Consider the following 13,050-nt stretch of genomic DNA (forward strand, 5'->3'; position numbering starts at 1 on the left):
TTTTAACTTTATGCATCAAGCAAAAATTTAATTATATGCAACATTCTCTGACTTGAAGAAATTAGTTTAACATTTTAACCTATTTTTTGCACATTCCAGCACATAAAATAAAATATTTTTTGTGTTTACACTCAGTCTTTCAAATAGATGCAAGTAAAACACAGCAGAAAATAAATAAAGTCAAAGACTAGCGGTCCTGTTGCACTATTTTCACCTGTAAAGCAGGAGTGGGGTAGGCGGAGGTTTACCCTGCTGCAGGTGTGCCGCAGCGGTCAGTGGAAGAATCCGCCAGTTTCTCTGTGAGTTTCCCATTATGTCATAGCTACTCGGTGCTTGTTTAGGTTTTTTTTCCGCTGTAAAAAGAAGTTTTCTTCCCACGCACAACGGACACTAATGTTTTTGTCACTTTTTATGGAATCAAACTCAAAGTAAGGTCAGTACTTCCACGCTTTAAACGCTGCACGCTCATACTCTCTCCCGCACTCGATATATGATCCACTGTTGATCTGCACACAGCTGTTGTCACGAACGTCGCACTCGTTTACGTCACTGTCATGAGACATACTCGCAAAAAAATCAGTTTTAGTAACGCAGTAACGCAGCGTTCCTACGGGAAAGTAACGGTAATCTAATTACCGTTTTTGCAATAGTAATCCCTTACTTTACTCGTTACTTGAAAAAAGTAATCAGATTACAGTAACCCGTGACAAGTAACGCGTTACTGCCCATCTCTGGCCCCGATAGAGAAAACAAATGTTCTCCAGCTGCCAAATGCATATCAGCCAAATAATGTGATGGGCTCATCACGTGGATAAATGCAGTTTGCATCCATCCAGAAGTGCTTTAGTGATATAGATATATTACAATATATATTAGCAATAATATAGATATGTGAGTATATTACAGAAATGGGTCTATTATGGTATGTTATAATGTACACAGTATGAAGTATGTTAGGAATATTCTATAACTATAAGTATGTACAGGCTGTAGTGAGTACAAGCTATGTACAGCTATGTACAGGCTATGAACAGGATATAAATATGAAAATAAGAAATAAAAAAAACTATACAGAAATCTGAGATATACAGTTATACAGAAATGTGAACTATGCAAGTTATAAACAGTTGTAGGATTGTAGGATTAAAAATTATCGTATGATTATTTACACAGAACTATACAGTAGTGCAGTTAAGATAAGTGAGATATGTGGATAATTTCTACAGAGGCTATAAAGTGCTAGTGATTGTGAATGGTGGTTCAGTCCATGTTATTATTGTGTGTTTGAGGGTACGGTTGTCCATTGTGTGTGTGTAGGTGGTTGTGGGTGTGTGTATGTCCAGTCCATGAGTTTAACGTGGGTCAGATGTCAGGAGGCAGAGTTCAGGAGTCTGACAGCTGTGGGGAAGAAGCTGTTCCGGTACCTGGTGGTCTTAGTCCGGAGGCTCCTGTAGCGCCTCCCAGAGGGCAGGAGGGTGAAGAGTCCATGTGATGGGTGACTGGGGTCTTTGATGATTTTCCCAGCCCTTTTCAGACACCGCTTCCTGTAGATGTCATTTATGGCAGGAAGTGGTGCTCCGGCGATGCGCTGGGCAGTTTTCACGACCCTCTGCAACGCCTTCCGGTCCGAGGCAGAGCAGTTCCCATACCAGACTGTTATACAGTTGGTCAGGATGCTCTCGATGGTACAGCGATAGAAGTTCACCAGGATGTCTGAGGACAGGTGGTTTTTCCTCAGAGTCCTCAAGAAGAAGAGGCGCTGGTGAGCCTTCTTGACCAGCTTGGAGCAGTTGGTCGTCCAGATGAGATTCTCGGAGATGTGGACTCCCAGGAACTTGAAGCTGCTCACACGCTCCACAGCCGTCCCCTTAATGTGGATGGGTGGATGTGGGTCAGCATTCCTCCTGTAGTCCACGATGAGCTCCTTGGTCTTCTCTGTGTTAAGCAGCAGGTTGTTTCTGTCGCACCACTCAGCCAGACGATCCACCTCCTCCCTGTAGGCGGCCTCATCGTTGTCACTGATGAGGCCAATCACCGTGGTGTCATCTGCAAACTTAATGATGGTGTTGGAACCATCAGCAGGTCTGCAGTCGTGGGTGAAGAGGGAGTAGAGGAAAGGGCTCATCACACAGCCTTGTGGTACACCGGTGTTCATTGTGATTGTAGATGAGCAGCGGTTATCCAGCCGGACATGTTGGGGGCGGTTGGTCAGGAAGTCCAGTAACCATTTGCAGATGAGGGGACTGATGCCCAGGTCTGTCAGTTTTCTGATGAGTTGTGAGGGGTGGATTGTATTGAATGCTGAACTGAAGTCTATAAACAGCATTCTGGCGTATGTGTTGTTGTTGTCCAGGTGTGAGAGGACAGAGTGCAGTGCGATGGAGACTGCATCCTCTGTGCTCCTGTTCTGGCGGTATGCGAATTGGTGGGGATCCAGGGTGGGGGGGAGACAGGATTTGAAGTGTGCTAGGACCAGCTGCTCTAAGCACTTAGTGATGATGGGGGTGAGTGCTACTGGGCGGTAGTCATTGAGGCAAGATGGGTTGGAGTTTTTGGGTATCGGGACGATGGAGGTGGATTTGAAGCAGGCCGGTACCACAGCGTGGGCCAAGGACAGGTTGAATATGTCTGCGAGCACTCCTGCAAGCTCCCCAGAACACGCTCTGAGAACACGCCCGGGGATGCCATCAGGACCTGCAGCCTTGTGGACATTGATCCTGCTCAGCACCGCTCCTACATCGGTGGGGGAGAGAGTCAGAGGTTGGTGGTCTGGCGTCATGTCTGTTTTGGTTGTGGTTGTTGGATTCCCTCGCAGGTCGTCAGTCGTAAACCTCTTTTTTGGATCATACCTAATCTGAAGGAAAGGGGACTTTTCTTCTGTATTTGAGCACAAAAAGTACTTTCTTACAACAACCATCTTTCTCACAAGCACCTTTTCTTATACCTAAGAGCTTTTAACCTAAAGTTCACCGACTCATACAGATGAACAAGTATACTTCAACAAGTAGAGTAGAGGAGCTTCTAGTAGACAAGCTGCATGTTTTATAGCCATGTGTAGACTGAATAGATTTTTGAGGTGTAGGCAGATTTTTATTTATTTAGACACAGCTACAATCCCTCATGTCTTAGTCTCAGTGTTTCTTCCTGTTTTATTTTAATAGTCTAAGGTCACCTATGTATCATGTTCAGTTTTGCTTCCCCTGTCTCGTCAGTCGGATTCTGTTCAGCTGTGTTCCTCAGGTGTGTCCACTCTGCCCTATTACCTTCAGAAATAAAGCCATTTTTTGGGTCCTGAGCTCGGGTCCAACTGTGCCTGCCACGCGGCGAAACCTGACAATCATTGTATTTATCTTATTCTGATGTTATCACACTAATGTGGATTCTACCTTCATCCACTCTCCCACGTCGTCGAAGTCATCCAAATGAAGAAAGGAGTTCTTCAGTCTCGCGATGGGGCCGTCTGCATCGAGGATGCGGCATACGTGAAATTTGTCGCAGTATCCACGGTTTCCAGAGCACGGCGCACCACCCACCAGGGGCAACACTTTTTTGTGGAAGTGATCGGACAGAACAGATGATGTGGTGCTCGCGCAAGTCTCAGGCTGAGCTGCAAGAAATACAAACAAAGGAAATCAAATCAAGTTACAGAAAGATTACACACACATAGAGAGAGAGTATAAATACTGTTTATACTTTACAAAAGCAAGTTTCTTGAGCCGCATACCAGCCTGTGTGTGTATATCATAAAAGAGATATGCCACTTACTCAAAACTTGACAATATGAAATGGAAACCGGAGTTTGAGAAACAGTTTAACACTTTAATAACTACGATCTGTGAACACAATCATTTAGAAATGTAACCTCAGCACTAATTAACACAGCCTGAGTTGTTGAGACACGGCGTGTAAACACATTCCTCTGTAGCAGAGGACACATGTTCCCGTGGTTACCGGGCTTCTGGCAGCACATGTGGCATTTGTCCCTCATGGAGTCTCCTGGACAGTCGCACTTCTCCAGGTGGTGCTTCACACAAACCGACCCAGTGCAGACCTTCAGAGACAAACAGATACTACAGTTAGGATGTAGAGTCAGAAGAAGCTGGGAGAACAATGATGTAAGAAATTAAGACAAATAAGAGCCAGTTCAAGTTCATCAATATCAGTACGTCTATTGTCGATGATCAAAATATTGACTCGATTGGTTGGTAATTGGATTATTTCACTACCTTGCAGTTTATGTCAGTCATGCGAATTAGCAGTGAATTAAAATTTATATATCTATATTTATGTTTTAAAGAGGACCTATTATGTTAGTTTCCAGATCCATGTTTTTATTGCTGGACTCTACCAGAGCTCATAAAGGTCCTTATTTATCGTACACTGGACCCTCGATTTAAGCTTATATCTCATTGGCTAGCTCTCACAAACAGGAGATTTGAACTAAAGGTGGGCGGAGCTTCTTTCCTAACAGCCCGAGCCATGTGCCTGTGCACCATATTATAGTGATGGGATTTCCGGCTCTTTTTAGAGATCCGGCTCTTTCGGCTCGGCTCACTAAAAAGAGCCGGCTCTTTCGGCTCCGAACCGGCTCTTCAGGTTGTTTTGTTGCTTTAATTATTTAATCATTAACAATAATATAAAATTATGCACAAAAGGAATTACTAATGTAAAAAAAAGTGGTTTTATTTATATATGTTTATATATGGCCCCTAGAGACAAAGCACGTACAAACTCTAAAGCATATACAAACTTCTGAGTTTTTACGTGTTTTGGAGTTTGTACATGCTTCGGGGTTTGTAAGTGTGTCTGAGGTTTTTTTACGCTTTTTGGAGTTTTTACGCGTTTTGGAGTTTTTACGCATTTTGGAGTTTGTACATGCTTAGGAGTTTGTACGTGTTTTGGAGTTTGTACGTGCTTTGTCTCTAAGGGCCACCATAAATATACTTTATTTATTCACTCCACATAAAATGTAATAAATAAATCATATAATACAAAAAACAACTATTTACATTTTAAACTTTTAACTATTTAAATTTTCAGCTTTTTCCTTTTAAACAAATTTAACGTGAAACAACACAAAACACTGCAAACCACAACACAATTAAATATAAATTAAAATATTAAAACAAAAAGAAGATGCACATTCTCTGTCATATGGGCCTGCATGAATAAACTTTCTGAATCCTTTATCATCTTCAACTGACAATTGTTGATGATTACTATACCTTTTCTAATGTGACGTTGTTGTCCCTCGCTCTCTTTCTCTCTGGCTCTGTTCCTGTGCTGCTGCGATTGTAACTAACGCCCCTCCCCCCTCTGCCCAGCGCAAAGTACAGGCCGCGTGTGCGGAGTTTAACGGAAAAAGGGCGAGAGAGAGGGTGAGAGAAAGAAAAAAAAAAACCTCACGGCTCCCAATAAGGAGCCGGCTCGCGTCGTTCACTTCAAAGAACCAGCTCTAAGAGCCATTTCGTTCGCGAACGACCCATCACTACCATATTATACATATGTGCTCTCTTTGATGTCATACAGAGCCTAGGGCATTAAAGAATGATCTGAAGTCAAGAAAAAAATACAGAAAAGTATACCAGGTTCAATTCAAACAACACTAGTTCAAATACTCAAATATGTACACACACAAAAAGACATGAGCTAGTTTAGGGAGTGTTTTTCATTTCATGTTAATACATCAGATTTAGCCATTCATAACCGTTCCTGGCTAATGTCTCATAAGAAAACTGGGGACAATGACAGGTAAGATGTACTGAGGCGCTTGTGTTGCATTAACGTTTTCAGTGTATATAACACTTACAGACACTTATATAGTGTTCGACAGATTTTAGAAACTGCCTCTTACTTTCTGAGACTTTGTAAAGCGGGGATCTGCATCACAGATGTGTTTACTTTTGTTGTTTTTTAAGCCTGAAGTAAATTTATGTTTGACATGTTTTGATGAACCAAATATGTTTGTTTGAAGTTTTTTTTTCTGTTTTGTGTTTCGTTGGAAATAATATATCAGTGTCAGTGAAAAAAAAAAGAGGAATTTGAGAATTTTAACTAAAGATAAGTTTTCCCTTTCTTGGTTTACACTATTACTTACATCTTTTAAAAAGCCTTTTTATCATGTTTTACGTTTGGGGTTTTATATTTTATGTTCCCGGATCAGGTCATCCAGGGTAGATGAGGTTAAAACATCTGGAGAATAATATATCCAGAAAACCACAGTCACAGCTGGAATAAATGTTCTCCTGCTGAGAGGACAGCGTGACGTCTGTGTTTAATTTTGGAGGGAGATCCTGTTGTTATCCTGCTGGTTAAAAAGGATTTTTCTCTTCTTGTTTTCAGAAATGCTGTGTTAAACTGGCACATTTGTTTACACCTGTAATACCTGCCAGTAAGCACAGACAGTGGGTTTTAAATGTTCTGATTATTTCAAGATCATTTTCATTTTGTGCTACCTAAAACAAAAACAGTAAGCACTTGATTGTATTTTAAATGAGAAACTGGAAACAGCTGAACTTATTTGTGTGCAACGCCCTCAATCGCTTTTAATCAGGAGGCAAATGCACAAGTCAGCTGATGGGAGGCAACTTGCACTCTCTGCACTCTCAGGCACACTGGTGAGTGTTTGCAAATAATTGTGCTCTCTTCTATAAAAGTAAACAGACTGCTTATGTGTTAGCATTCTGTCTGCAATATGCAATCAGCCTGAGTCAGTCTGCACTGATGAGTGCAACTCATCTGTAACACGTCTCTTTGCAATAGAGAACTACTATATAAAAGCAAGGCTAGTTTGCAGTTTAATCACCTTTCTGCAGCAACGATTTCAAGTGAAGAAATTTCTTAACTTTTATTTAAAATAAGTGAGACTCTGGCTGAAATGTAATGTGAATTTCTGCGTATGCAGACGACACAGTTTTATCAAAAAAAGGTCGTAGGTAATTGCCAACTTGACCAAACTGATTGCAGACTGTCATTGTCTTCTGTTTTAGTGATGCGAAACTTGCTTGTTGTGCCAAATACAACAAATATCATTGACACTGATATTTTTGTATGATCACGATATTAGGTTTAGCGCTGACACACAACACAACAAACTCACTCACTGAACACTTTGTTAGGAACCACTGCTCAACTCAACAATGTAAATATCTAATGAACCAATCATGTGGCAGAGTTGTTGCCAGACAGGCTGGTCTGAGTATGTCCGAAACTGCTGATCTGCTGGGATTTTACCACACAACCATGTCGAGGGTTTACAGAGAGTGGTTTTAATAAAGAAAAAATATCCACTCAGTGGCAGTTCTCATGGATGAAAATGCCTTGTTGGTGTCAGAGGTTGCGTCAACATATGAAGAACTCTTTTTCATATCTCCGAAAGATGAACCAGAGTAGCAAAAGACCACTCCAGGTGGCACTCTTATTAGCTCATAACAAGAAACCGCGTGTATGGGATTGCTAAAATTGGACCTTAGAAGATCGAAAAAATGTTGTCTGGTCTGATGAGTCTCTTTGAAGTTCTGCAACATTCTAATGGTAGAGTCAGAATTTGGCTTTGACAAATTCCACAGCCTACCTGAGTATTTTTGCTGACTATGACCATGTCCTTATGACCACACTGTGCCCATCTTCACCTTATAAGGTGTCTGGCGAGTGGACATGATGAAAAAGAAATCTCTGGAAAAGCTACTAAGTGAACCTTATACTGAAAGTCTATTGCCATGTGCTGCTTTCAAGGTCAAGACTAACATGCTTTGCAACATTGCTGCACACTTGCACACTTTCCCTCATTGGGTAACGGAGTGTGTTAAGTAACGCTCTGGTGTGGTGGATGTGCCCGCCTCACCCCTTTCAGGCAGACACGCGTGCCCTGACTGCACACAGTGAGGTTTTCCTTGGCAGCTGGTTTGGGGCAGAGCGGGGAGAGTCCTGAGCACACGCTCGCTTTCTGGCAGTCTGTCTCCTCGTTGCACTTCTGACCCTCTGGCTTAAACTCGCACTTCTGGCCACAACACAGGCCCTGACTTGGACTGATGAATGGAAGAGAAAAAACACCACAAACATGGCTGCACATGAGAGCTACATCTAAACTAAACAAAGCCGCATCTCGAAACTAGAATATAAATAGTTTAGATGAAAGACTGATGATGAATATTTAAATTTATTAACCTCAAACCCATACATGATTGAACTACAAATATTCAGAAAGACTTGAACAGCTAATTACAGTTTTAGAAATCATTTCTGCACACTTTGATGTTGTGTACATGTGGAGTACCTGCAGATTTTACCAGGCTTGAGGTGACACTGGATTCCTACAGGCTCTTTAGCACTGTAGCAGCAGAGATCTGCATCTTTGTTACCGACATCACACTCCTCACCTTCCTCTATGATCTGGTTTCCACAGATGGGCTGATCACTGACTGCCCAAAATGAACAGACAAGCAGATAAACACGCGAGCAGATGCACACATACAGATATAGCCTGAAGGCTGCAGCAACAAGTGCACAATGTAAACAGCACGCAGGACACTGATATTTCTTCCTCACCCGTGAAGCAGTCATCTTTCTTCAGCTTCAGGATGTTGCTAACGTGTTTGATGCTGCAGGGTGAGAATTTATCGTTGTTTTCACGCGCCCCGTCTGTGGCGTAAGGAAACATCAGGTACCTGCCTTTACTGACATCGGAGCCGAGGTTGCCGCAGTTAGCGCCCTCATCGTGCTGAAACACAGACACAACGTCAAGCATCTTCACTCGACTGTAAACAGAAGCAGCAGGCGGAAAAGGATGATCAACCCAAGCTGAAGATATTTGCTTCCACCTCTTAAATATAGATCGAGGAATCAACTTCCTTCACTGATCACAGGAGCTTTTCCAGTCATGTCCATCAGCTGAAAGGCCAGTTTTACTTTTAAGAGCAAAAAGACAAATCTTGAATCCCCTGTCCATCTAATGATGTGTTCCACATGTGCAATAAAACTAGAGCTTCCTCTTTTTCTGGAGCTCATACTCAAAGTCTCTGATGAATTATTGGGACTTGAAGTGAACATGCAAACATGCTGAGGGAAACGGCATTGATGTGGATATTTTTGCATATGTTTAAGATTAGGTTGAAAGACACTTGTGATTATACAGTCGTCACTTTATCTCTCACTATCTGCAGCTCTGGCTTTGCCAGGACACTGCTGTCATGGTCCTGGGTCGGTGACCCAGCGCTTTGAGTTTGTTATTAGTATTTTCTAGTTTATTCTGTTTTTGTATTGGTGGTTGGGGTTTGTAGTGTTTATTTTCCCTACCTGTGTCTCCCTTTGTGCTCTGTACAGGTCCCCGAGTTTTGTGTTGTAAAACAGTCTGTGTGTTTCCTGTTTTACTTTGTAGGTCTGTGTCTCGTTATGCCCATTAGTTCCAGCTGTGTCCCCTCCTGTGTGCCATTTCCTGATTACCTGGTGTGTGTATTTATAGTTGGTGTCTGCCTGTGCTTCTCGTCGCGTCGTCTGTGTTCATTCCCTATGTTTCTCTACGTCTCTCTGTTCTGCTGTCCTCATCTGCTGTCTCCAAGTTTCTCCCGCTGACTTTATGTTCCAGGTTTGTTTGTTAGTTTCACCCAGTTTAGGTTTATGTTCTGTCCTGCCCTCACGTCTGTTATTTGCACTGTAAATAAAACCCACTTGCACCTCCACCATTGTCTGCCATTGGATCCTCCTTTCTCACCCTCCACACGACTGCCGCCCCAGCCGTGACAACTGCAACACAGCAGATGTTGGAACTCTTTCTTTCAGCATGCATAAAACTAGCTTGAATTGTGTTTCCACTCTCATGCCTCAGTTTCTTTTGTGGGGGCTTCAGACTTTACACCAAACCTTGTATTCGCTTCTAGTGTATACCAGAACTACGCTTTCTTTAAAGCTGAAAAACAGGAAGAAAAGCAAAGCTGTGTTCAATACCTCTGCAGAAATGTATGTAACAGCACTTCCTGTTTACTTTCTGAGCACCTGTAGCAGTCTACAGATGCTGTTTTCACAGACACGATGTGATTTTAGCTTAAACACAACCAAAACAAAGATAAATGTTTATACTAGAAAGCTTTTCCAATTCAGGCTATTTCCTTGTATTTTATGAGGTACTGAATGTTTCTTCTTATACAAATATACACAAGCTCTATGCACTACACCCCCCAGAATACAATGAGAAAATAAGGAGTGGGACAACAAAATATTCACGAACAAAGGATAAAGCAATTGTTGGAGCTATTTGTTCTTATTTTTTATTATTTTGAAATTAGTTAAAGTTTGTTGTTAGTTTACTTATATTTTGGGGTTTGTTTACAAGTTTATTTGTTGGTTAATATTTTGTTTCAAAGTTTGTTTGATGTTACTTTGTTAAATTAGTCAGGAAGAGCTGTAGGGCCATGTTGTTTTCTATAAATAAAGAGACTGGTAGAGGACCAGCATGCACTGGGGTGGGCCTATGGTTTTTTTTACCAGAGCAGGAGAAGCAGCAGGAAGTAACAAAAAAAATGGATCTTGTTATTGCTTGCCAAACTGGATAAAATAAACCATAAAAACGCAACTTTCAAGTTTGGACAGTGGACTTCTTTTGCCTGCGTACGAAATAGTATCTCAGTGCAGCAGTGGCTTGTGGACTTTTAATTGTGGGATGTTTGATTTGTCAAACAAAAGGAATTGCCACTACAGCAAACAATGACTATACAGTTTAAGTAAATATGATTTATGGAGCAGCAACACTTGTAAACAAATATGGGGACAGGGGAAAAACTTAAAAGTGTTCCTATATGAATATGAATAACAGTAACAGTAACATGCTAGACTATTTAACAGTGTTACAGATGTTACAGATTTACAGATGTAAGAAATAGCACAGTACAAATACAACAATACAAATCACTCAATAATAAATATCAAGGATTGACAGAGGTGATTATAAATATATATCTAGAATATTGACAACAACATTACTGAGTAGAAAAGAGCGTGTGCAAAAAGGGTGTAACTGTTGCAGTGTTTACAGTTGTACAGGGAGAAGGTACAACAATGATTTCCTGTGTCGTTCAGTGGTGCTTTTCAGTCTCTCACTGAACGTGCTCCTGTGGCTAGCCAGCACGTCATAGAGTGGGTGGGAGGTATTATCCAACATTGTCCTTATCTTGGACAACATCCGCCTCTACGACACCACCTTAAGGGAGTCCAGCTCCATCCCCACAACGTTACTGGCCTTGCGGATCAGTTTATTTGCCAATCAATGCATTTTGTTTTTATTTACATTTTACACCTGAAAAAAGACGTTTCAACTTAATGCAAATTAAGACTTGCTGCCTAAATCTGCTTTGATGGTTTTGATAGTTATTTTCTTTTTATCCATTCATATTAGAGGTAAAGCAAAGAAAAGATATAACTTTTCAGATATTAACCTGGAAGCCAGTCTGATAAATGACCTTCAAAAATTCATTTTGTTGTTGCTGACTTACAGTTGCAAGGTGTAATGGTTTAGATAGTGAAGGTTGCCTTTGCAAACTTTGGTCTTGTTTCCCACCCATCAATGATGTCCTCTTTTTATTTCACCTGATGAATTCATTTGTAAAAATCAGTGTAGAGATGCGTCTTTTTAATCAAAGCTTTCTCCCCATCACAGTGCACCCCTGTGCTTCTTCCACCATGAAGTTGCAGGGGAGACCTTCAGTCACATGTCTTTATGTCTTCCTCAATCCTATGCAGCCTGGAAACATGGCTGTCAAAGGAGCAAAGATATTAGAGGGGCGCTCTGTGCTTACAGTAGTTTAATTTATAAGAAAGCCAGCAGGGTCTGACATAGCAGAGCTAATCTGCTCAGGAATGCCTCAGAGGGCTCTTTAGTGTGTGGTAATATGGATAATAGAGAGCAGGGTGAAAAGAGAGTGTGGAGTGCTGCTGGCGTTTTGGGCAGCAGGAGAAAGGTTGGAGGTGTTAGCAGCTGTCACACATACTGAGGTGCAGGCATTTGTGCACTTATATAACATGTGTGCTGTTATTGAGGTGGCGGAAGAGACTGCCAGGCTCTGCTTATGGACACAGAGAGTAACCATAGGACACAAGTGACTGACATCAGAGCTCCTCCCGTTCCCTTTTTTGAGATGTACCAGTGAGACTGAGACAGGGGTCCCTATGAAAACATACCAGTCAATAAAGGACAAGGTCTCCAACGCCCACAGAAGTGAATCATTCACAGACAATTTGTTCCGGTGCAAACAGCCGTGTGAGAATATGTGACACAACACTTTGAATCTCTGGGACTCGTCACGTTCAGCAAACAGCCAACGTCGTTTTATGTTTAAATAAAAGATGGAAATGATTCAGGTTGAAACTAGCAAACAGACATCCAGGATACGCTGAACCCAAAACACCGAAAAGTCTCCTCACGTTTTACCGTCACTCATTAGTACAACAAACAGAAACACTAAAAAAAAAAGAAAAGAAAAGAAAAGAAAAGGCATGATACATTTAATTTTGTTTTCTTGGTGCTGAGCAATCTGACTTTCATTTCAATAGAGTTATTAACCATGAGTAAGACTGCTTCCAATACAGGTAATCCTTCAGTCAGAAATCACCTGGCTTTATTTTGGTGCATGGAGCACTGTTGTCACTAAAGCTAGGCTAATGCTAAGTCATTACTGTCTCTCAACAAAAACACTGTCTGTCTAATAACCAGTGTTGGTCAAGTTACTTGAAAAAAGTCATCAGTAACTAATTACTGATTACTTCCCCAAAAAAGTAATCCCATTACTTTACTGATTACTTATTTTCAAAAGTAATTAATTACTTAGTTACTTAGTTACTTTTTAAAAACACGATTTACAACCTGAATAGGTGATAAAGCGATAGATCTTTCAGCCCAATTCTACTTTTTCTACATAATCCATCATACAAAATGTAATCAAATGGAAAAGTCTCTTTTTTTTTTAACTTGTTTTATTAGTTTTAATCTTTTAACTTTATGCATCAAGCAAAAATTTAATTATATGCAACATTCTCTGACTTGAAGAAATTAGTTTAACATTT

The 13,050-nt window shown here is 41.1% G+C and overlaps 1 protein-coding gene across 2 annotated transcripts in view; it reads right to left on the reverse strand.

Annotated features, from left to right (window-relative positions):
• The window catches only part of LOC146490763 (disintegrin and metalloproteinase domain-containing protein 10), a 38,669-nt gene that overhangs the window by 3,650 nt on the left and 21,969 nt on the right, over nt 1-13,050 (reverse strand). Inside the window, exons 10-14 of one of the 2 annotated variants that reach the window (XM_085151360.1) lie at nt 8,548-8,719; nt 8,276-8,420; nt 7,844-8,027; nt 3,952-4,051; nt 3,387-3,607 (exon numbers count right to left, since the gene is read on the reverse strand). In XM_085151360.1, the coding sequence (XP_085007486.1) occupies nt 3,387-3,607; nt 3,952-4,051; nt 7,844-8,027; nt 8,276-8,420; nt 8,548-8,719 (822 nt within the window). Of the gene's footprint in view, nt 1-3,386; nt 3,608-3,951; nt 4,823-4,893; nt 8,028-8,275; nt 8,421-8,547; nt 8,720-13,050 lie in introns of those variants that run through there. The other variant, XR_014872359.1, reaches the window with a different exon arrangement.

The sequence above is a fragment of the Neolamprologus multifasciatus genome, chromosome 23 (assembly GCF_963576455.1).
Source record: "Neolamprologus multifasciatus chromosome 23, fNeoMul1.2, whole genome shotgun sequence".
Classification (NCBI taxonomy): Eukaryota; Metazoa; Chordata; class Actinopteri; order Cichliformes; family Cichlidae; genus Neolamprologus; species Neolamprologus multifasciatus.